This window comes from Tamandua tetradactyla, chromosome 1 (assembly GCF_023851605.1).
Source record: "Tamandua tetradactyla isolate mTamTet1 chromosome 1, mTamTet1.pri, whole genome shotgun sequence".
NCBI classification, from domain to species: domain Eukaryota; kingdom Metazoa; phylum Chordata; class Mammalia; order Pilosa; family Myrmecophagidae; genus Tamandua; species Tamandua tetradactyla.
The window spans coordinates 155,393,820-155,419,336 of record NC_135327.1 but is presented as its reverse complement, the minus strand read 5'-3'; the positions used below and the strand labels follow the sequence as shown (position 1 = coordinate 155,419,336).

Here is a 25,517-nt window from a genome sequence, read left to right as displayed (position 1 = left end):
CATTTTCTCCTATCAGTATCTCTCCCCATATCTGTACCACATATTTATTTATAATATTTTGTAAAATAGGGAGACTCTAAATCAATACATTGAAGTGAAATTAAACAGATTTCTGCACACAGACAAAACCTTGGACTTAATAGGATTGCTATTATTTTTAGTTTGCAACAGCAGCATGTAAGTGTAACAATATTGAAGCATAATTCAGAATTCTGGAGATAGGATTTCTTAATGCTTTCAATAGTAAATTTCCATGAATTTTGATGGCAGTAATCTGTTAACAATCCAGTGCACCAAATCACAATCTACACCCATTCCAGGCTTCTGGGTGAAGACTTTGATATTGTGATTATGGTTTACTATCTACCCTAATGGATTCCCAAAGTTTTCTGTATTTATCATAGCACTGTTCACTGTACTCTAATCAATCATTCTTTTATGATCACATACTTTTTAGTGCCTTCTGTTTGCCATGCTCTGGATTATGTACAGGAAGAATGGCAACACAGCAGTCAACAAAATAAGCACAGTCCTTGTCTTTCAAGAACACAAGTTTTGTTTTCAATTCTGCCTAGCTGGTGACCAGGCTGTAAGCTTCTTGAGGGCAGACACAGTGTCTATCTCTCTTCTACCTTCAGTGTACTGCTCAGTGCCCACACACTTGATAATCAAAAAATATTTCCTGTAAAAGCAAATGAATGTGCAAGGGCCACCTTTAATTTCAATGACTTCATCCAACAAAATGCTGGAACATTCAATTTAAAAAAAAATCAATAGATACATTTATGGTGGTGTTCAGATCCCAGGCAATGTAAAAGTACTTAAAGAATTGGCTGCCAACTCACCTGGGACAGAGCAGTCTCTTCAATAAATGGTGCCTAGAGAACTGGATATCCATATGCAAAAGAATGAAAGAAGACCCATCTCTCACACCCTATACAAAAGTTAACTCAAAATGGATCAAAGATCTAAACATTAGGTCTAAGACCATAAAACAGTTAGAGGAAAATGTTGGGAGATATCTTATGGATCTTGCAATTGGAGGCGGTTTTATGGACCTTAAACCTAAAGCAAGAGCACTGAAGAAGGAAATAAATAAATGGGAACTCCTCAAAATTAAACACTTTTGTGCATCAAAGAACTTCATCAAGAAAGTAGAAAGACAGCCTTCACAATGGGAGACAATATTTGGAAATGATATATCAGATAAAGGTCTAGTATCCAGAATTTATAAAGAGATTGTTCATCTCAACAACAAAAAGACAGCCAACCCAATTACAAAATGGGAAAAAGACTTGAACAGACACCTCTCAGAAGAGGAAATACGGATGGCCAAGAGGCACATGAAGAGATGCTCAATGTCCCTGGCCATTAGAGAAATGCAAATCAAAACCACAATGAGATATCATCTCACACCCACCAGAATGGCCATTATCAACAAAACAGAAAATGACAAGTGCTGGAGAGGATGCGGAGAAAGAGGCACACTTATCCACTGTTGGTGGGAATGTCAAAGGGTGCAACCACTGTGGAAGGCAGTTTGGCGGTTCCTCAAAAAGCTGAATATAGAATTGCCATACGACCCAGCAATACCATTGCTAGGTATTTACTCAAAGGACTTAAGGGCAAAGACACAAACGGACATTTGCACACCAATGTTTATAGCAGCGTTATTTACAATTGCAAAGAGATGGAAACAGCCAAAATCTCCATCAACAGAAGAGTGGCTAAACAAACTGTGGTATATACATACGATGGAATATTATGCAGCTTTAAGACAAGATAAACTTATGAACCATGTAATAACATGGATGGACCTAGAGAATATTATGCTGAGTGAATCCAGCCAAAAACTAAAGGACAAATACTGTATGGTCCCACTGATGTGAACGGACATTCGAGAATAAACTTGAAATATGTCATTGGTAACAGAGTTCAGCAGGAGTTAGAAACAGGGTAAGACAATGGGTAATTGAAGCTGAAGGGATACAGACTGTGCAACAGGACTAGATACAAAAACTCAAAAATGGACAGCACAATAATACCTAACTGTAAAGTAATCATGTTAAAACACTGAATGAAGCTGCATCTGAGCTATAGGTTTTTGTTTTGTTTTGTTTTGTTTTGTTTTGATTTTACTATTATTACTTTTATTTTTTTCTCTATATTAACATTCTATATCTTTTTCGGTTATGTTGCTAGTTCTTCTAAACCAATGCAAATGTACTAAGAAATGATGATCATGCATCTATGTGATGATGTTAAGAATTAATGATTGCATGTGTAGAATGGTATGATCTCTAAATGTTGGGTTAATTTCTTTTTTTCCGTTAATTAAAAAAAAAAAAAAAAGAGAAGGGATAATTGGAGATGAAGGGATACAGACTGTACAACGGGACTGGATATAAAAACTCAGAAATGGACAGCACAATACTACCCAATTGTAATGCAATTATGTTAAAACACTGAATGAAGCTGCATGTGAGGTATAGGTTTTTTGTTTTTGTTTTTTTTGTTTTTTTTTCTTTCTATTATTGTTTTAATTCTTATTCTGTTGTCTTTTTATTTCTTTTTCTAAATCGATGCAAATGTACTAAGAAATGATGAATATGCAACTATGTGATGTTATTAAGAATTACTGATTGTACATGTAGATTGGAATGATTTCTAATTGTTTTGTTAATTCTTTTTTTAATTAATAAAAAAAAAAAAAAACAGTAGCTATGTGGGTGGGCCACTGAGTTACATTCTGAGAAACAATTAGAGGGCATATAAATATTCAGAATTTCAACTTCTCTTTTAAGTTAAATTGAATCTAGATTACGGATATCTTTATTAAAATAATTAAGCTACTTCATTCAATTTAATATTATTTTATTGCTCTGTTTAGATAGTACATTAAATAAAGAAGTAATAATACATTAAAAAAAAAAAAAAAAAAAAAAAGAATTGGCTGCCCATTATTTAACTGGTGCTTACAGGCTTAATTGCCCCATTATTTCCAATCAGTGATTGGAAAGGACAGGGATATTCTGGGGAGTAGCTTAGTCGATTTCCATTGACTCTTCCTATGCTCTCCTGAGCTTTTAGACTCCTACTTTGTTTACAACATGTGGTTAGATAGAGTCCAAGACCGTCCTCACTTTTACCTGCTAACATTTTATCCTTTCCAACTTCATAAATAACCAATCATTTAAGTAGAATTAGAATTTGTTCCATTGCATCCTCTCTCTGTTTAGAGAGGCTGAAAAGGAGACAGTAGTCTTACTTTGAGAAAGAGAAAATATCTGTGTGAGTTCTTTTTCAAAACTAACATTTGTGACTATCTTCCAATTTCTTCTCTTCATTTATCTCAATATTTTCCACTTGATAATTCCTCTCCTTTGCCTCCTGTGCAGAGCCATTTCTCCTTCCAACACATGATTCATAATCACTTTCTCTTCCAAATAGTTGTAAACAACCACTGTCCTGTGGCATTTTAAAGTCATTGTATATATTACTGAGCTTTGGCTTTGTACATCAGTTATTTTATTCATTTAGTCAGGTGTCAAACTGTACAGTGGTAAAGAAGACAGGCTCTGTATTACAGCTTCATCCCTTATTAGCTGATTGATAATAGGTATGTCATTTAACCTCTCTAAGTCTCAGTGACTTCACATAGATTGTGGACTGGAGACACTCAGGATACCCTTCTCCCAAGGCTTTAACAAGGATTAAAGAAGCAATGCCCATCCATTACTTAGCACAGAGCCTGGTACATGCAACTTATTTTGATATCATCATTGCTGCTGTAGTTGATACTAATATTGACCACTAGATTGTAAATTCCTAAAGTGCTGAGAGCACAGTTAAAACATTTTTGTAGTCTTGGTATAACAGGAAGTACAGTATATGCTATAATAAAGGCTTTTAGAGTCAGTAGATGAAAAAATGAATTAATAACTTGTCAGTTCTGATTCAGCATACTCTTCTTAAAACAAGAGATATTTTTCATTTGCAGGAATATAGTGTTCTTTAGCATTCAGTTGTATTGTGTGAAATATCATCCAGATTTGTGAATCTGAAAATGCTACTTACAATGTATGTTTTGTAAATGTATACAGATTAAGAAGGATTAACTTAAAACTGTAGGATAACTTAAATAGCTACCCTAAAAATTCCCACTGGCATTTTAATGAAATGTTATTTTACAACTTTAAAGCTCATGGTGATATAATTAGTAATATGTGTAATCTTTATTACCAATCTTAATCTTTTTTATATGACTGAAAAATTACTTTATGGTAGTACAATTAAAATAATGCTAAAAATGTCAGCATAACAGAATTAAACTAAAGTAACTACGACAATATTGTACCCTAAACCAGCTAATTTAAATGCAAAATACTTTGTAAAGGCTATTTATCTGGGCTAATGCATGTTAGGGGATTTAAGGAGTAGTTTGTGTAACTGAAATAAAAGGGAAAAATAAGCACTGAACAGCAATCTCTACTATTGTTTAACATGAGGGAAATATTAAATAGGCTTATATATAGCCCACTTGAGGAAAATGTACTAGAAGCTACAGCACAGTACAGTAAATATAAAGGAGACAGGCAGGCAATACTACATTCATAGGATTTTAAAGGGAAAGTTTTAAATGGTACACATGTAACTATGGCCACTAAACTGAACATCTCAAGAAGTTTAAAAGTCTACATTTTGAAAATTGGATTTCGAAAGACTGGACAGTTGTTGTTTAGTTGGCACATATGCTAGTTAGATTTTCCCTGGATGCTTCTTTCTGGCAATTCAAAATAATGATTCTTTACCAAATTATCCTTATTATAAGGTGAGATTATGGAATGGTTTAAAAACAAAATTTTTTAAATGTAAAACTAACCTCTCTATAGAAAATTTAGAAAACACAGAAAAGTAGAAAGCAATCAACTAGATTTCACCATCTGTAGGCTATCACACTTCCTTTTTGGTCCACGTATTTCTAATCTCGGCTCCCACATGGCTACTTGAAATTTTTAAAATAAAAATAGTTGTGATTATATTCTATAGAATAGTTATATATAATATAAAATTAATATACTTTGGAAGGTCTATATAGTATTTAAAAATCACGAATAATAGTGAATCACCTGTATTTTCCTTGTACTATTTTAGCCTTCCTTTATTAGACCCTCAAAAAGTCCTGCGGATTGTATATTTAATCTCAATTTTATTTCAACCTGCATATTATTTTGAGGAATAGTCATTTAAACAAACTGATTAACCTTTAATGCATTTTAATGGAGTTTAAATTACTTAAAAACAACAAACCATTAAAACTTTATGTAAAAAGGCAAGCCCACAAGATTTGAGAGCGAAAGAATGCTAGGATGCGTGCATCATCATCGTTTGAGTGTTAAAACCGGAAGTCAGACTTAACAGATGACGTCACCCACTGTGTTTGGTTTGGCTTTTATCTGTAGGTCCCAGCACACCTGGAGAATCCTGCGAGGACTCCGCCCCAAAAAGGGCAGGTGAAGCCCTTCATGACCCTTGACCACCAGATCATCAGCCAGACTCTGAAACAGCCGCACCCTGGGGCGCCCCTGGTACAGCTGGGATACGTGTCTCCCAACAGTGAAGCGGGCCTCCAGGGGAACCCACTCACCAAACTGCTAACTCTTGGGAGAGAGGATGACAGCGCAGAATGGCATGTATGTCTAATGACGGGTTATGAAAAGATAGAATAGGTTGTTGGAACCAAAAGCCTGCTAAAGAAATTGAAGTCTACATTTTTATAGTAAATATTCAAAGTCCAAATAATTTAACAAAAGAAATGCTTTTCTTAATTAATTAATGTATAATAATTGATTCTGCATTAACAATGATATGTAGTACATTATAATGGATTTATTTTTAAAATTTCAACTTTATGTTAATGTGAATCAACATAGGCACGAAAAGAAGATTTAGCTGTAATTGTAAGTGGTTTTTGATAACCTTAGTTATTAAGGTTAAATACCCACTAAAAAAAAACAGGTAGGTGTTGCTTGAATAGCAGTATATATGTGCTCTAGAAATTTTCATTAGAATAAAACTGATAATCTTGCTGCATTTGATATTTTATAGATATAAATTTACAAAACGCATTTTTGCTACTATCTGCTTCATTCATTCATTTATATCTGTAACAAATATTTGCCTATCATTACTAAATAACATGAATTTTGAACTGCAAGAATACAGAATAAATAGGGCAATGTCTACTTCATGGAGTTTATAGCTTAGTGTAAATTGCTTACAAATAAACCTTTAGACAATATTAAAGAATTAATAGATGTTGCCTCAGTTAGAACTGGGTAAAAACTTCCTTTGGTAAATCAATGTAGAAAATTCACAATAATAATTGAGTTTCTTTTTCTTTCCCTCTCCCTTCCTTCCTTCAATTCTCTTTCATTTCTTATTTCATTCTCTTTCTTTCTTTCTCCCTCCCTCTTTCCTTCCCTCTTCCCCTCCCGCCCTCCCTCTTCCCTTCTCTCTCTACCACCCTTTCCCCTTCCTTCCTTCCTTCCTTCCTTCCTTCCTTCCTTCCTTCCTTCCTTCCTTCCTTCCTTCTTTCCTTCCTTCCTTCCTTCCTTCCTTCCTTCCTTCCTTCCTTCCTTCCTTCCTTCCTTCCTTCCTTCCTTCCTTCCTTCCTTCCTTTCATCTCTCTCTTTTGCCTTCTCTCTCTTTCTTTCCTTATTTGATTTGTTAATCAAGGCCATGTTTCTAGGGAATTTCCCAGTGTACATCTCTGGTGATTATTACTGATCTGATCACTGTTTTATAGCTATTAGGTCTGTAGCTTCTAGGTATAATAGAACAGTGTTCAGTATCCTTTTATTTGACTTTCAAATGATGGAGGAAAAGTTTTTTACAAATTTTATATTAATCTGGAAAAGGAAAAAGAACAAGGATCTAATAGATTGTTTAATGAAATGTAAAAATAAACCTTTCCTACCACAAACCTGTTCTTTTTGAAATCCAAAACTGAATATAAATATCTAGATATATATTTACTTAAACTTTTCAATGTTGGATATATGAATAATTTTGAAGAAAAAAAGAATGCAGAACCAGGTTTTCCATGTAGTCTATGAGGATTAAAAAAATATGCGCAAGACTTCTGGAGAAGATGGCGGCTTAGTAAGACGCGCGGGTCTTAGTTCCTCCTCCAGAAAAGCAACTAAAGAAACAGAAACAATACGAAACAGCTCCCGGAGTCACGACAGAGACCAAAAAGACAGCGTACCCCATTCTGGAACAGCTGACGGGCAGGAAGAATCTGCTGCGGTGAGATACCCGAGGGGCGCGCGTTTTCCCGACCAGGGCGGCTGGCGACTGGGGTCCCCTCCACGCACGTGGCTCCCCGGTCTGACTGGGAACATTGGATAGCGGAGCCCTCCCGTCACGCTTGGCGTTTCGGGCCAGCTGGGCAATTAGGACGTGCACTCTCCCAAGCCGCGGCGGCCAGCGACCCCCGCCTCCACGCGCGGTTTCCCGGGCTGACTGCTGTGCAGACAGACGAGCGCCACGAGCGCCACCTACTGGGCAGGAAAAGAAAAACAGAGCCCAGAGATTTCACAGAAAAAGCTTTCAACCAGCTGGGTCCCACACCCAGGGAAATCTGATCAAATGCCCAGACACCAGCAGAAAATAATGGATGACGCTCGGAAAATTGAAGATATGGCCCAGTCAAAGGAACAAACCAATAGTTCAAATGAAATACAGGAGCTGAGACAACTAATGCTGAATATACGAACAGAAATGGAAAAACTCTTCAAAAACCAAATCAATAAATTGAGGGAGGACATGAAGAAGACATGGGCTGAACAAAAAGAAGAAATAGAAAATCTGAAAAAACAAATCACAGAACTTATGGGAGTGAAGGACAAAGAAGAAAAAATGGAAAAAACAATGGATACCTACAATGGTAGATCTAAAGAGACAGAAGCTACAATTAGTGAACTGGAGGATGGAACATCTGAATTCCAAAAAGAAACAGAAACTATAGGGAAAAGAATGGAAAAACTTGAGCAGGGGATCAGGGAACTGAATGACAATATGAAGCGCACAAATATACGTGTTGTGGGTGTCCCAGAAGGAGAAGAGAAGGGAAAAGGAGGAGAAAAACTAATGGAAGAAATTATCACTGAAAATTTCCCAACTCTTATGAAAGACCTAAATTTGCAGATCCAAGAAGTGCAGCGCACCCCAAAGAGAATAGACCCAAATAGGCGTTCTCCAAGACACTTACTAGTTAGAATGTCAGAGGACAAAGAGAAAGAGAGGATCTTGAAAGCAGCAAGAGAAAAACAATCTGTCACATACAAGGGAAACCCAATAAGACTATGTGTAGATTTCTCAGCAGAAACCATGGAAGCTAGAAGACAGTGGGATGATATATTTAAATTACTAAAAGAGAAAAACTGCCAACCAAGACTCCTATATCCAGCAAAATTGTCCTTCAAAAATGAAGGAGAAATTAAAACATTTATAGACAAAAAGTCACTGAGAGAATTTGTGACCAAGAGACCAGCTCTGCAAGAAATACTAAAGGGAGCACTAGAGTCAGATACGAAAAGACAGAAGAGAGAGGTATGGAGTAAAGTGTAGAAAGAAGGAAAATCAGATATGATATATATAATACAAAAGCCAAAATGGTAGAGGAAAATATTATCCAAACAGTAATAATACTAAAAGTTAATGGACTGAATTTCCCAATCAAAACACATAGAATGGCAGAATGGATTACGACCCAGCAATACCACTGCTAGGTATCTACTCAAAGGACTTAAGGGCAAAGACACAGACAGACATTTGCACACCAGTGTTTATAGCAGCATTATCTACAATTGCAAAGAGATGGAAACAGCCAAAATGTCCATCAACAGACGAGTGGCTAAACAAACTGTGGCGTATACCTACGATGGAATATTATGCAGCTTTAAGACAGACTAAACTTATGAAGCATGTAATAACATGGATGGACCTAGAGAACATTATGCTGAGTGAGTCTAGCCCAAAACTAAAGGACAAATACTGTAAGGTCCCACTGATGTGAACCGACATTCGAGAATCAGCTTGGAATATATCATTGGTAACAGAGACCAGCAGGAGTTAGAAACAGGGTAAGATAATGGGTAATTGGAGCTGAAGGGATACAGACTGTGCAACAGGACTAGATACAAAAACTCAAAAATGGACAGCACAATAATACCTAAGTGTAATGTAACTAGGTTGGAACACTGAATGAAGCTGCACCTGAAATATGGTTTTTTGTTTGTTTGTTTGTGTGTTTGTATCTTTTGGTTTTGTTTTTTTTCTTTTTCCTTTTTATATATATATATATATATTATTAGTATTATTATTTTAATTCTCTTCTCTATATTAACATTCTATATCTTTTTCTGCTGTTTTGCTAGTTCTTTTCCTAAATCGATGCAAATGTACTAAGAAATGATGATCATACATCTATGTGATGATACTAAGAATTACTGAGTGCATTTGTAGAATGGAATGATTTCTAAATGTTGTGTTAATTTCTTTTCTTTTTTTTGATTAATAAAAAAATTTAAAAAAAAAATGAAGGTAAGAGCTCACATTTATTCTGTGCGCAAAATTTCCTTTACCTGGATTGATGCCTAAACCTCACAACAACACTGTGATTAGGTACTATTATAATTCCTGTTATGAAAATGGGGTAACTCAGTAAAAAGAAGCCCAGAGGTAGGTGGCTTGAAGCTGCTGAAGTTTCTCCACATCCATCAAGATCCCTTTGTGTGAAGACTCCTCCACCATGTGGCATTTATCTTAAGGGGCAATTCATGGCTACCAGGTGGCGACTCCACCTCTCTTTCTGTCCTCAAACCAAGATGAGGGAGAGACAAGCAGGATGCCTATATCAGCAGAGCAAAACTTCCCAAGAAACACAAAGCAAGCTTCTGCTAAAGAGTTTTTAGCCAAGACAGTGTCACAAGGTTATATCTGGCTGATGCGAAGCTGAGAAAAACGTGTCGTCACTCCTCCCGCCCTACCTCCCTGCCGACACATTGTTTCATCAAACAAAATCATTGTCCTTTAGTCCAGAAGAAAAGGGGAATGGATATTTATTAGGTGACTCCCAGTGTGGCTGCAACAGGAACAAGAGTTCATTTCTGAGTGCAAAAAAGTCTCTTAATCAAAGCTGTGCTTCAGGGACACTTGTATGGCAGTCAAGTGGAAAAGAAGTGAGATGAACAGATGAGAGAATATTACAATGAAATGTAATGATAACCCGAATCAGGGAAATTGGTGGTTGGGAGAATAAAAGAAACGAATGGGGAGGTGGCGTTGATAGGTTTTGGTATCATATTGTGTATGTGAAGTGAAGGCAAAAGAGGAGCGAGGAGGATTTCGAGATTTTTGAGCCTGGGTTACTGGGAGAACCAATGCAGATGATGGTGATGTTAAGACTAGGCACACCTGAAGGGGTGTAAGGGTCGGCATGGCAACGATGAGGAGTTTCACTTGTAAGACATTGAGGAGGAGAGGCTCAAAGGACAACTGAAGACACAAGACAGTTTCTCAGAAAAGAACTTGGATCTGTTAATAAGATTTCATTTATTCCTTCTTTCAAAGCAAGTGTCATTGTCACATGCTCAGGGTACCAGTTACACATCATGTCTGATCAGTGCCTTCCAACAGCTCCAAGTTGAAGGGAAGAGAGATGGGTTTATTTTTCTATTCTTTTTTGTTTGTTTGTTTGTTACTCTTAACTTTTTAAGAAAAATAGTTATATGTATTATTTATATTATAAATATAATTTAATTCCCAGTTTATCAATATCTATGTTATACTCTTAAGTAAAAATCTAGCTTAGTATGGTCTCATCTCCTGGCTCTCAACTATCTTTTTGTGTTGGTATTATATAGAATTCACTTATATATTATATATATGCATTATGTACATGATATATTACACATAATTCTAACCATTTTATATTATATATACTCCATTTATATATTACATATGTTCTTTGTATCTATACTACAAGTTTGACTGTTTACTCATTCATCTTATATTTTGCATTAATTTCATGGTTTTATATATATTCTTGCTGGAGTACTTCCTGAAAGAATGTTGGGAGTTTTTTTTTTTTTGGCTTTTAATCTTCTGAGTTTTTTAGTGTCTAAGAACAATTTTAATTCACCTTACATTTAAGTGCTTTGTATAAATGTCTAGGTTCAAAGTGCTTTACCTATAATACTTCAAACTGTTATCCTATTGTCCTCTTGCATCTAGTGTTATTAAAAAGTTTGATTCTTATTCCTTTGTAGATCTCTTATTTTCAGATCCCTGAAAGCTTGCAAGTATTCTCTTCTTTCCTTGAATGTCCCACTTTCCATACCTATTATCTCCATTTTGTTTCTCCTTCAAAACAACTTATGTTTCTGCATTTCAGTATCTTTGTTTATGACGTTGAGCGTGCTTGTTCTGCTGGTTTATAATACTTGTTTTTTTCTGATCTGGTAATTTTGTTTTAAATGTTGTGTTTGTTGTCTTTAAAAAATATATATCAGGTCGGGCCACGGTGGCTCAGCAGGTAAGAGTGCTTGCCTGCCATGCCTGAGGACCCGGGTTCGATTCCCGGTGCCTGCCCATAAAAAAAAAAAAAAAAGGAAAAAAAAATATCAACTGGATTTGTAGGTCGTTAATTACAGTGATGCCTGGAAGCTGACAAGCAAGATTTTGGATGGATTCTAGATCTTGAAATCAAGTTAGAATAATGGCAGGACCAAAGTCTTCAGTAAATAAAAGGAAAAGATAGTGCTGTCAGCTAATGACAGAGAAGAGACATAGAAACGTTTAAAATCAAAAGACAGAGACACCATGGAGCATGAATCTCTGCATGTAAGTAGAAGAGTAATGTCTGAAAGGAGTTATGAGAAATGAGGAACATACCAACTTTTTCTTGCATCATCTCTTATGAGTGTTTTGCAGAGGTTAGGTTTTGAATGGAAAGTCTGGTTTTTCTTGAGATTCAGGGATCACCTGCCTGCACATGACCTTTGAAACCATAACATTTTGTTAACTCTATTTTGATGAGTGTCAAGTAAGTAGATAAAAGTGCTCTATGCAGATCTTCAGGGAACCGCGAGAGATTAAGAAGATTAGAAAGAAGCAAAGTCAGTGGAAAGGCAGAAGTAATCAAACAAGTTGGAAAATGGAAACATTCTGTTGTGCTACAGAAATTAAAGATTAGCTTCAATAAGAAGTGTGTGCTAACTGTGCCGAGTTCTTTGGACGATTCAGAGATAATGGACACCAAGATAAAGAGGCCCCCATAATGGGAACAGAGTCCAGTTTTCTAGAGTTTATAGATTTATTGGAAGGTGAGGGGGTGGAAGAAGGAAGGAGAGTGCTGGCTCTTCCCCCAGTGCAGTGTGGCCAAGTACATGGTGGGGCTGAGATTGGATGGAAGAATGAGAGGAATGAGAAGAGATGAGCAATAACCAAAAGAGTATATAAATTGGAAGAAAAGTTTCTTTCTGGAATGGGGGAAACCTAAGCATGTTTACAGAAAAGAAGGAAAACTTAAAGATTCAAGTTTTGATGCAAGCTCTCACAGAGAAAATTAATGGGATGATGTCTAATTAAAACATAATCATAAACTTATTTTAAGGCACTTTTACGTTTACAGAAAAATTGCACAGAGAGCATAGTGTTCCCATATTCTTCACCCTCCCCCCACCCTACACCATAATCTCACACTCATGGTTTTACCTATTGACATCTTGCATTAGTGTGCAGGAAGTGTACAGTTGTTACAATTGATGAACCAATGTTGCTATATTATTGGCAACTAAAATCTATAGTTTACATTAGAGCACACTTTTTGTGTTGGACTGATTTATGGATTTTGACAAATGCATAATGTCCTGTATCCACCATTATAATATCATATGAATAGTTTCACCACCCTAAACATGCCCTGTGCTTTATTTATTCATTCCTCCCCCACTCCAACCCCAAACCCATGCTAGCCATTAATCTTGTTACTAACTCTACAGTTTTGCCTTTTCTGGAATGCCATGTAATTGGAATCATATAGTATGTAGTCTTTTCAGACTGGTTTCTTTTGCTTAGCAGTATACTCCCAACATTCCTTCATGTCTTTTTGTGAATTGATAGCTTATTTTATTGCTGAATAATATTCCATCCAATGGAGATACTACAGTTTATTTATTAATTCACCTGTTGAAGAGCATCTTTCTTGCTTCCAGTTTTGGTCATCATGAGTAAAGCTGCTACAACATTTGTATGTAGATTTTTACATGGTCATATGTTTTCAACTACTTTGGGCAAATATACAGGGGCACAATTGCTAGATAATTTCATAAGCCTATGTTTAACTTTGTAGGAAACTGTCAAAGCATCTTTCAAAGTGGCTGTATAATTTTTAATTCCCACCAGCAATATAAGGGTTCTTCTTGTTTCATATCCACGCTGGCATTTGTTGTCAGTGTTTTGTATTTTAGCTATTCTAATAGGCGTGTAATGGTGTCTCATTGTTTTAGTTTGTAATTCCTTAATGATATGTGACATTGAGCCTATTTTCATTTGCATACTTGTCATCTATATATCTTCTTTGGGTAGTTGTTTGTTCAGGTCTTTTGCCCATTTTTAAGTTTGGGTTGTTTATCTTTTTATCGTTGAGTTTTAATTTAAAAGTTCTCTGTATATTTTGGACATGTCTATTTTGACACATTTTGTTAGCTGTGTTTTGCAAATAATTTCTCCCGCGTAATTTTTACTGAATCTATGAGAAATAGCAAAAAAGAATATGTGTTTACCACAAATTGTGTTTACCATCCTTCTCTCAAATCTTGCTTACCCCTGGTTCAATATAATTTTGGTTATCCGTTTAACGGCAGAATATGAGTGAGAGAAATATCATAAAAGCAATATTTGAGTTTAGCAACAATCAAGTGTTTACTTTGAAGTTTTCAGAGACTGGACTAAACAAAGAAACAAAACATGCATATTTATTAGGATCTCTTGATACATGTGGAATAAAATCTAAAGTTCTGACCGTGACCTAGAGGTGTGCTCTCCCATAGAGAACCTACTGGCCACAAGTGACCACTTAAATTTAATTTTAAATTCAAATTAGATGAATTTTTAAAAATGAAATGAAATACAAAATTCAGTTCCTCAATCACACTAGTCTCATTTCAAGTGCTCACTAGCCATATGTGGTAAGTTGCTGGTAGATCAGTGCACATATAGACCATTTTCATCGTTGAAAAAATTTATGTTGGATACCGCCGGCCTAGAATGCTCTTCAGTGTTGGTTCTTTGCCTACTTTTTCAACTTCATCTCAAACCCCCCTTGTGCTCATTTACTTTGTCCCATTCCCACTAGCCTTCTCACTCTTCCTCAAGCATGATGAGCTTGTTGCTACTTCGGGACCTTTGTATTTTGTTTCCCTGTTCCTTAGACTATGGTTTCCCCTGCTGTTCATGGCTCTACTCAAATATCACTCGCTCAGTAAATCCTTCCCTGACCAGTTCTTAAAATAATGTCCGGCCCCATCAAGCTTTGATTTCTGTATATTAAACTGTTAGCTTCTTTCTCAATAACACTCGTGCTCCAGGAGGGCAGGAGCTTTGCCCTGTTCGCTCTTGTAGCTCCAGTACTTATGACAAAGTTTTGTAAATAGTTTTGTTGGCAGTTAATAGCTATTATTTAAATTTATATATGAATAGTCTTCTAGTTTTTGACATATTACTTTTGGGAGTATCTTGGTAGAAAACTCTGGGTACTTGATTCTCGGAGGTTCCCAGATATCTTGCTAAGAAAGTAACATTAGCAGAATCATAAGATATTTTCATATATCTACCTAAGTTTATTGATGATCATTTTTGCACATCATGGGAAATTCATGCTCTAGCGTAAGCTCAGCATTCACCAGTGATTTGAATCATAATTGAACATTTTACTAAAAACCAAAAAACAACGACAAAAAAACCATGATGAGAAAGAACAGAGCTAGAGCTGGAGGCAGAGGAGAGAGAGAGAGAAGAGAGAAAGGGGGGCAGGGAGGAGTGGGAGAGAGAGAGAGAGAACAATATGTAAATCTCCCCAAGCTGAAGGACAGAGAGGAAAGAAGACTGCTTAAGAAAATAGTTGAGAAAGGGAGTCAGAAGCTGACTGAAGGACTATAGAATCAGGCCTACGATTTCAGCCCCATATCGGCCACTCAGCGGCTATGTAATCTGGGCCAAGTTATTGAGCTTCTCATTCCCTTCATTTCCTTTTCTGTATGATGGAGATAACGATAGGACCCACTTCATAGGGTTGTTGTGATGATTACATGAGCTGATGCATGTGAAGCATTTAGAACCACACCTGTAACATCTCACACACTATGAGTGTTCCTTATTGTTACTATTTAAAGTGTCTGTGATTGTTATTGTTGTTATTGTAATTGCTCTTATTGTATGTCATTAGGGAACTAATCACTTCCTCATTCACTACATATTTGAGTCCACATCATCTCCTTGGATTTCACTAAAGAGAAGCTGATAGGAGACAAGAGAATTAGAACTAGAGAGAAGGAAAGATACTGAGAGAGATACCGTATCCATGTGGACTAATCAGCTAAAATGTGGCTAACATGTTCTTGGATATTGCCTGTTCGATGCAATAAAAATATTTTGAAAGAAAAGTAAAGTTTGTAGGAATTCATCATGTTACATTTGGGTTACTAGTATTTGGGCTCTGGAATGAGGTGCTTCATGATAGCCATTCTATTTATGTAGAAACTTATTCCAAGGGACTAGCATAGGATACTTTGCCCAGCCATCACCTGCTTGCCAGCCAGCCCGCGCCTGTGGAAGCGAAGTCAAGGAGAAGCAACACAGATCAAAGGGTATCAGATTTCCCTCATTTTCAGTTCTAAAATATTCTGGGTTTTGATATATAGTCTCAATTTAACTATTTATAACACTTATTAAAGATTGCTAAATTTTTTCTCTCTGAATCCAGGGTGACACCATTTTTTGTCATTAAGCCCAATTTTCTAAATGCATTATATTTTGCTAGATGGAGGACATTATTGAGGACATAATCGGTATGGAATCGAGTTTTAAGGAGGAAGGAACAGACTCTCCTCTGCAAATAACAGTAAGTGTTTCCAGACCTATGGAGGTCAGTAGGACTGCAGTAAATAACAGACTCGGACGATTAAAAAAAAAAAAGCAGAAATCTCATTTGATTAGTAAACTTTTTCTTCTGCACCTTTGAAACAGACACAAGATAAATAAATATTAGAAAATATTTATGGATGAAGAAAAAAGATTATTTACTCTTATTGAGGAAGGTTATAATGCTTGCACCATTCATTACCTCTACTTGCCTATCAACCTATCTCTTCATCTACCTCTAGATTTCTAACCATCTAATTATGTATCTGATCTGCCATAGCACTTTCTGTGTGTGATTTAATCTTCAGATTTTCTGTTTGAAGCATAGCATATAATCAAATACCTTCATAAAGTCATGACAAAATCTTGACAATTTCACCATGACTAATAACTATCAGATCCAGAGGCACTCTACTTTGTAGAAAGATAAAGATTACAACAATGAAAAATACAATTTGCTTCCAAGCCAATAACCAGAATTTAGAGATAATATAAAGCAAGGTAGAATAGGCCTCACCCTCCGTTAAATGTAGAAAGACTTCTGTGTTGAAATTAGAAAAAATTCCTGCAATAATATCCAATTGAAGGATGGTTTCTTATCTTCTATTGGATTGTGGCTACATTCTCATTATTCATTTATTAATCACTCAAGATTTTGTCTGTAAAGGTTGCATAAGCTTTTTCAATGCATTTTGAAAGGCTACTGTTGATTTGTTTGCTTCTGGTTTAGGACATTTAGATAACAGGAGAAAAAAGAATATGAAACATATTGATTGAACTGTTCTTTCAAAAATTTCATTGAAAACAAGTGAATTCTGATGCTGTTGCATGTTATAGATACTGTTCATTATTTAATCAATGTACAGAAGGCCATTTTAAATTAGGGCTTCAAGAAAAAATTAAAGAAAGCACCCTTTTGTTCCTCTGTTAATTCTCAGACTATCTAAAGGGAGAAGTATCTCTCCTTCGGCATGTAACACCTCCTTGGATAACAAGTCAATAATAGTTGTATTTCTTGCCAAACATTAGAAAATGTTTAAAAGTTGGTTGTTGCTACAGACTTTTTTTTAGTGGAGCGACAACTCTTGCTACCTCTTCTCTCTTCAGATTTCAAGTAGCATAGTTAAATGACAGCAGACTAACTCTCTAGATAAATACATTATTGCTGCTAATTTCCCCCTGTCTAATTTCACAGCATGAGGATACTATTTTCTCAATCATTATTCAACTTCTGGATTTAAGGAAATGATATTAATTTCCTGCAATCTTCTCTTTCTTGTATGTGGTACTTACTTCATTTAGATTATATCTTAAAACACTCTTCTTTGTCAAATTATCTTGCTTGTTTTGTGGAGGTTATCTTAAAACACTCTTCTTTGTCAAATTATCTTGCTTGCTTTGTGGAGGCTGTGTAGACTGGCTTAACTCAGTACAAATTGGTGGTAATGGCCATCAGGAATTTCTTTGTTTTATAAAGGTAGATACAACTGGTTTATCTCTATTTATATGTGGGTTCTTGGCTGGGTCCAGTTCCTTCCTGCCCAAGGTAGCAGAGCTGATCAAGAACTGGTCACCAACAGGCTATGGCATAGAGTCTGACCCTTAGCAACCTGTCATCACATGCTATACTCTCTTCTCCCTCCTCCTGGTTTCCCCATCCCGGAAAATTCCTTTGTGAATTGTTCAGCCCTCTAGTGTATGACATTAGAGAGTTTGCTATAAATTATTTATGCTGATGCAATAAATAATTGCATTTATTACTTGGCAGTAGCTTAAGACTGAGTTAGGGTGGAAGGAGTAGCTGAGGCCCCTAGGATTCCCAGTCATCCTCTTCCTCTCCTGGGGGCTGGTGAGGGGGAGGCAGAGGTGGGATGGAGTCTGACATGTGGGCAAAGGCTCCTCCTGGCCCTTCACTGGCCCCTGTGCCGGGCACTTTTCCTGAGATCCCTTTGTACCACATGGCAAGCTTGTTAAAGAGGTCAGACATCAGGTCCCCACCTTGACTAGTGGCTCTCACTCGTCCCTGCTCCTTCTGCTTCTTCTTCTCCAGCTTGTGCTCTTTGACACTGCGGAGCTTAGCAGTGTCAACAAAATATCTTTTGTTGACCAATCAGAGATCACAGATAGATAATGCTCAATCTACATATAAAACCACACAATAAACCACATAATTATTGAATATTTATGTGCAGAACATAACAACGATTCCATGACATTAAAAGTGGAGTGGGATGCAATTTCTGTTTCACGAGCTGGCACTGTGGGAAGTACAATGAGGTATACAAGAGAGGCAGGGAGGGAAAGAGCATGGGTTTTCATTTTGAGCTAGACATTGCACAAGTCATTCAACCTCTCTGCTTTGCCTTCTTCTTTCACATTATGGGAATATAAAGAAGTACTTACCCCAGAGAGTGTTTTTTATATTAAATCTAAGTAGACTACAGTGTATATGTTAAATGCCAGTCAGATAGCTGGATTGGAGGGCAACTGAAGGAGAAACCATGTGAAGTTGAGAGTTTTTGGTAATGCTTTAGGAAGTGGCGATGACTGAGATATAGTTATGAAGAATGGTTACACTTTTAGGAGGTAGACACAAAGACAGACAAATAGCAAGTTAAGAGAACACTGTAAGAGAAGGGAAGAAGTGAGAAAAAGAAGAATGCATGATAATAGCTGGTAGAATAGAGGTAAGAAACTCTGAAGGATATTTATAGTTCACATGGATAAAAAGACCTGCTAGATTCAGTACCACTTTTGATTGTTGGTGATAAAACCTGGCTCATACAAGCTTAAGCATGGAAATAATTTACTGTTCATGCCATCTAAAAATCTATAAGTAAAATTGTATTTGGCCATGTGGAATGTATCATCCTCCATAACTTTTTTTCTGTTTTGCTATATGCTCATCATGCACAGACAGCATCATACCCCGCTTCTAGCTAACCCCATTTTTTTTCCTGACATTCACTCCTATACAAGGAAACATAAGGTCCTGATTAATTCAAGCCAATCCTGGTGACCCCATTTCCCTGTCAGAGACTGGTTTAAGAATGGGCTTGAGCTGCAGTTCTGGCATGTTAAGAGGCTACTGGAGTTCTTTTAGGAAGTTTTCTTCAGCCTTTAGAGGAAAATCAAGAAACAGATCTCTTGCCTCTCAATGATGTTGTTGAGAAGATGTGAATTGTGGCACTTCTGTAGCATTTTATCACCAAGAAGGTAGATAAACCGGAGGGTAGGGGGAAGCAAACATGAAGGAAAAACCAAGAGAAATGCAAAGATGTGTAGCCTGAAATCTGTTGCTTATACTGTGCCTGGAGGAGTCTTTTCCAAAGAGCTTCTGTCTATAGGAGATTATTGGTTTTTTTTCTTTAATTTATAAGCCAGTCATGACACTGAGCCCGGTGCTCTAGAAGATGACCACTAGTAGCTTCACACTGCTAACCCAAGAGAAGAAGAGCTTCATTTCTCCAGTCATTCCAGTTAAACCCCTGGGATCATTCTTATTGGACCAGCTTCTGTTACATATGCCTCGCCTAAGACAGTGTCACTGGGTTTTGTGCCCACCCTAGAGCTGTGGGTTGGGCAGCCCCATACAAAATACCTAGACTAAGAGGAAAAACCAGGAGAACAGGAGCTGCTACCAAAGTAGATCTGGATGAATTCTGATCAGGCTAAACCAAGAGATGTCCACTACAGTAAGCTTCAGAAGTGAGACTCTTTATCAATAATAACAGTAATTAGTATTAATTACTCACTATATAATAGTCACTTTTCTAAGTGTTTTGCATTTATTTTCACTAGGTCTCACAGAAATATGCAAGATCTCAAGGGCAATCTATTGATTAGTCACTTTATGCCTCCTTTCCTGAAGCCCAAGCAGAAAATCTTGGAGGTCGTTTAGCTAAGATTCACAGCAGGCTCAGTGTATACAGGCCTAAAAGTCATGTTATGACTTTTGTTGGTGGGAAAGTTGGAAACTGCTGAGGGGAAACGTGGGGCACTTCAGGTGGTTTTTCATATTTGTCCAGGGTGAATGAAGTAGTTCAAGAATATTACAGATCAATTTAACCCAGGTATTTCTGACCCAGCAATGACTGTCAGTAACTAATGACCAGACTCTAAATAATTAAGTAATATATAATAAAAAATCAGATCAGTTTTCTATTTGATCAGGAGAGTTATCCACCTGTTAATTAGTTCTTACTTTAACAAACATGTAAACTGAACTAGAAAGAGTCAACATGCAAGGAAAAAATACTGTAGTCAATACCTCAACCTCTCAGTTTCTTATACTTTTTAGTGTCAATGGTTTATTTTTCTCCAGCCTATTTCAGCCATCCCCTCACATGGTAATGTCCTAGATCTTATTATTACCAATTTCTGTATATATCTAAAATTTTTATTTCATATTTTCTTAACCATCACATTCTCTTTTTTCAGTGCACTACTCTAGTGTTTCTATTTTACCAATTGCCCCACCTTGCTGAGACTCCAAATCCATGGCCTTTCTGACTGTATTCATTTTGCTTCTAACTGTTGTCCTCCTCCCACCATCATTGAAATTTCTTCCTTAACCTTTCTAGAATCTCTGGTCCAGCATATAACCAATTATCCTGCAAACACTCTTACAATGTCCCCATTTTCCTTCATTTTGCAATCCCGCTCCCCTGACAAAATCCCAACCCTGATAAAATTCATCCCTCATTTTACTCCACATCTTAACCCTAGCAGCTGAGTAGATAAAAGTCATCTCATTGCTTTAGTACTCACCTCAAACATGTCACCAAAATTTTACAGAGATACTCACCTCTACTAGGCAGTGCTGCAGCTATTCCCTGGTAAACTTCTATTTGAGGCAACTTTTTTATATCTTCCTTTTTCTCTTCACATCTCCAAAATTTCTCATTCATTCTCCACTTTTCAGCTGCTTTCCCTTTCACAACACATTTCAGATAGAACATGTATGTCATCAGATTAAATTTACTCATTGGTTTTGTATCACCTGTTTGATTAAGCTGCCTTCATCTATTTTCAGTTTTCTGCAATCTTTTCAGCTCACCATCTAAAGCCCGTCTCACCACTTGTGTCCTGGATCCCATTCTTTCTCAGCTTTTCAAGGACTTTTGTTCTTTAAATATTTCCTCCTTTTCTTTTATCATCATAATTATATTGGATTATAAATATCAGTGTTGCATTTGTCTTTAATAACATCCATTAAAATAAAATGAAACGGGGTTTACCGCGGTGACTCAGTAGGCAGAGTTCTCGCCTGCCATGCTGGAGATCCAGGTTTGATTCCTGATGCCTGCCCATGCAAAAAAAAAAAAAAAAAAAAAATCAAATGAAACAAATCAATTCCCTTTGACCACATTTGCTCTCTGTTTGCCACATGATTTTACTACTCCCCTTACAGAAAAACTCACTGTTTCTATTTTCTACCTGCCTCCATTTCCTCACCTTTCATTCCCTACTTTCAAGTAGAGCTTTTCTCCCATAATTGTAAAAGGGCTCATAAAACCAACCAATGGCCTATATATTACAGAAACCAATAGAAAAATCTGTGTTTTCCTGAATGTACTTTCTCGATGGCCTTTGACATGGTTGGCTGTTCCCTCATTCTTGAAGTACTGTCTGAGATTTTGTGCTACCACGTTCTTTGGGTTTTCACGGACCTTACTGCTTCTTTCTCCTCGAACAGATATGTCAGTGCTGACCGGCCCAGGGCTGTTTTCAGCTGTCTTTTTTCATATCTATACACTGTATAGCTGCTTTCAACCTGTCTCCAGTCTCCCTCTCTCTCCTAAACACCAGCTCATATATTCTACCACCTACTTGGCATCAGTTTCCAAAAGATATTTAATATGACTGAAAAGAAACTTTTGTTGTCTTCCTACCAAAATTTGCTTTGGTTGAACCAAAACCTAAAAAGAAATTTTAAAAAATCATTCTTACTCTTGCTCCCATGTCCACGTCTTTCCATAACCCCATTTGGCAGCATCCAAGATTTCTAGAATCTCAACTTTTCTCACTATCTCTGCTACTAATGTGCTTTCCTGGGTTACCACCACCTCCCGTCTGACTTTCAGTAACAGGGTCCAACTTAGCCTCCCTGCCACTTCTTCCTGGTTTACAGCTCTTCTTCACCAAGGAGCCAGCTTGATCTTTATAAAGCAATAACCAGATTATGTTAATCCCTGTTTATATTCTATTAATTTCCTGATATCCTCAGAATATAATCCAGACTTCTTTGCATAGATGCTTCATTCTGACTTTAGGGTCAGGCCCCAGTAGTCGTCTTAGGTCCACTGAACTTACTTTTCTTTTTGCTTGAGATACTTTACTCTCAGGTCATTGTATGACTGCCTCTTTATGATTGAGATATTTAGTCAACATCACCTTTTCAGAGAGAACTTCCACAATTCCCCAGCTGAAGGATCCTACCCCATCACTCTCTAACTCAATATTTATTTCATATACTTTCTGGTACTTATGAATACAGTAACCAAAATTATACTATTTTATGTACATATATATATATATATAGTGCGTGTTCACTCCTAGAATGCAAATTTGTTGAAGACAGATTGTGACTCCCTTATTCACTGCTGTGTCCCTGAAATTTAACATAATGACCTGTTGATCATTATATTCTCAGCACCCAGCACAGCATCCAGCATATCACAGACGCTCAGCAAATGTATATTAAATAAACTACACCAGAATTCATGCATGCATTGAAGAATTAAATTTTTACCATTCTACATTCCTATAAAGGGATTTTTTTAATGGAGAAAAGGTAGCAAAGCACAAGAATAACAACAACTATAAAAATAGTTACCATGAACTAGATACTACATGACAAAAATTACACAAAATACTCTTGGTGAATAAGTGCATTTAATCCTCATGACAGACCCACAAGACAGGGGCTATTACCACCTACAATCACTTTACAAATGAGGAAGGAGCCTTAGAGAAGTTCAGTAAGTTGCCCCAGTTCAGACATTTAGTGGATGGCAGGGTGGGTGCTTGAATCCAGTCCTGTTTTATGCCATTGTACTGATCCTGCCCAAGCTGCTGGACCAGCAGCTTTAAGAAGGCAGCCATTTCATGGAACTTTAGAAGCATGGGATTTATGAAGGGACGTTACACTCATCTGTTCCCCTGCGGATTTGTGAAGGGACGTTACACTGATCTATTTCTCTGCCATTCTCCAGCTGATGATTGTTTAGCCTTTAAACTTAGATCTATCTCCCTGTAATTTCCACTCGTGGGTCTTAGTTTCACCCTTCCTTTCAGAGATGTGGCTGTGCATAGTAACTCATTTCTTTTTATCATACATAGGTATTTTTCAATCAGGTGTCTGTAAATGCTGGTGGCATTTGGCAATCTAAGTAAACTGTTATAGTTCAAGACCATTCCAGAGATGAGGACTGAGTAAATATTAACAACCCTCTATGCTTGGTTGGAACTTGAAAGAACTGCATAGCATCAACAAGCAAGCTTTTGTCAATCACAATCTAGACCAGATTAGTCTTAAAGTCCAAGGAAGAACCAAAGTTCACCTAAGTACGAAGTTTCTGCACAGCTCTCCTGGTTATTGTTTGCAAGTTTAAGGAAAAGAAAATGATGAAGGAGAAAGAGAAAACCATTGCTATTGTGAAGGTTATAGAAACTTCAAAGTTAAAACTGGTGAGCAAGTGCATTTTGGAATTCTTTTGATGTTTAGCACTTGAATACATATTAAATACTGAATTTAAACTTTATAAATGTATAATCAATAGAATGAAATATGTAGAAATTGAGTTTTTAAATGTATGAAATGTAATCTACTGTATTGACAAGCTTGTTTTCTTTACAAAAAGGTTTTCAGTGGCCTGGACTAGAGTAAAAAAAAAAATGATAGTCTGTTTAGTAAAGAGCTGTTAAAGCTGGAGTAATATTTTATTGTGAATTTTTCAGCAAAAAGGCAAGCACTCCACTAATTATTTCTCAGAGTGTTTATATTAAGTTCATAACCATCTTTGTTAACATAACTAAATAAATCATGTGTATATATAATGCATGATGCAAAAATTTTGTATATGTTACCATTCTCTGTTCTGTATTTTATCTTTTCTATTTGAGCTGTAAGCCAGCTGACCAAGGACAACGGATCTCCTACTCCCTCCTAATATATCTCGTTATCCACTCACAGTAGAACAAAATGTAAGAATAACCTAGTGAACCTTTTGCGTACAATATTTGTTATTCAAACCTCAGAGTCCTGTTTTGGCAAATAAAATTAAGTTAGAGGGAAATCAATGCTGTGTGCCCTAACACTGAAGAAATCTAGTCTATCACATTTAAATGAATAAATACCAAAAAGGAAAGAAAATAATCTTTCAAATGCTGTTTTTTTTCATGTGGACATCCATTGTGCAGATATATGCTCCACTACAGTACTCCCTCTTTGACCCAACATTTATCTTCTTTGTCTAGTTATTCTAGCTAGTAGTCTATACTCAGTTTTCCCATTTTAGGCTCGCAATGACTAGCTTCACAGAAAAGCGAAACAGGATCCTAACAACTCAAAAATTTCCCTGAATTCCCCATGAAAGTCATACACTACTTACATAGATAGATAGATAAATAGATAGATGGGGTGGGGGGAGAGAGATTTATCATCTGGAAATTTATTATGTGCTTATATATAAGATTTTAATGTCTTTTTGTATTTATAATAAGAAATTATCTAGAGATTATACACAAGCACACATCTAGGTAATTCTTTGTTCAGAGCAATAACTGATTTGTAGGAACATGTGACTATATAGTATGATGAATGAGTATAAATGAAGAAGGCTAAAACAATACAAATAAATAAATTAGAACATTTACTAGTCCTATAGTAATTTGATGAAGAGAGAAATAAACAAGACTTCCATGAGGGAGAGTGTCGGAAAAGATTTCGACCTTAAACTGAGCCTTAGAGAATAGGTTGGATTTTGATATTTACTGAAGGGTTGAGGACATTTGAGGTGTGGATAGTAGCAGTGGGAAAGAACAAAACTGAGAAAAATATAATACGATTGTTCCTAACTTTTTTAAGTATTTGAAATACATTTTTACCATTAAAAATGTTGAAGGCAAGAACCCTTCCACAATAGGATACGTAGCGTAGAATCCAGCCTTTGTGTCAGACAGATTTGATTTTGAATTTTGAGACTTTTATTTGTAAAGCTTTATGATGTTGAGCTAATTACAATGTTTTCTCAAAACTTTAATGAGTTTACATTTAAAATGGAAATTATCATGCTCATTCCATA

At 36.4% G+C, this 25,517-nt stretch overlaps 1 protein-coding gene across 8 annotated transcripts in view; it reads left to right on the top strand.

Annotated features, from left to right (window-relative positions):
- TFEC (transcription factor EC) overlaps positions 1–25,517 on the top strand; it is a 203,492-nt gene that overhangs the window by 148,897 nt on the left and 29,078 nt on the right. For 6 of the 8 annotated variants that reach the window (XM_077114253.1, XM_077114414.1, XM_077114480.1 and 3 more), the window contains 2 exons: positions 5,463–5,693; positions 16,109–16,189. In XM_077114253.1, the coding sequence (XP_076970368.1) occupies positions 5,463–5,693; positions 16,109–16,189 (312 nt within the window). Of the gene's footprint in view, positions 1–5,462; positions 5,694–16,108; positions 16,190–23,604; positions 23,902–25,517 lie in introns of those variants that run through there. The other 2 variants (XM_077114328.1, XM_077114713.1) reach the window with 2 other exon arrangements.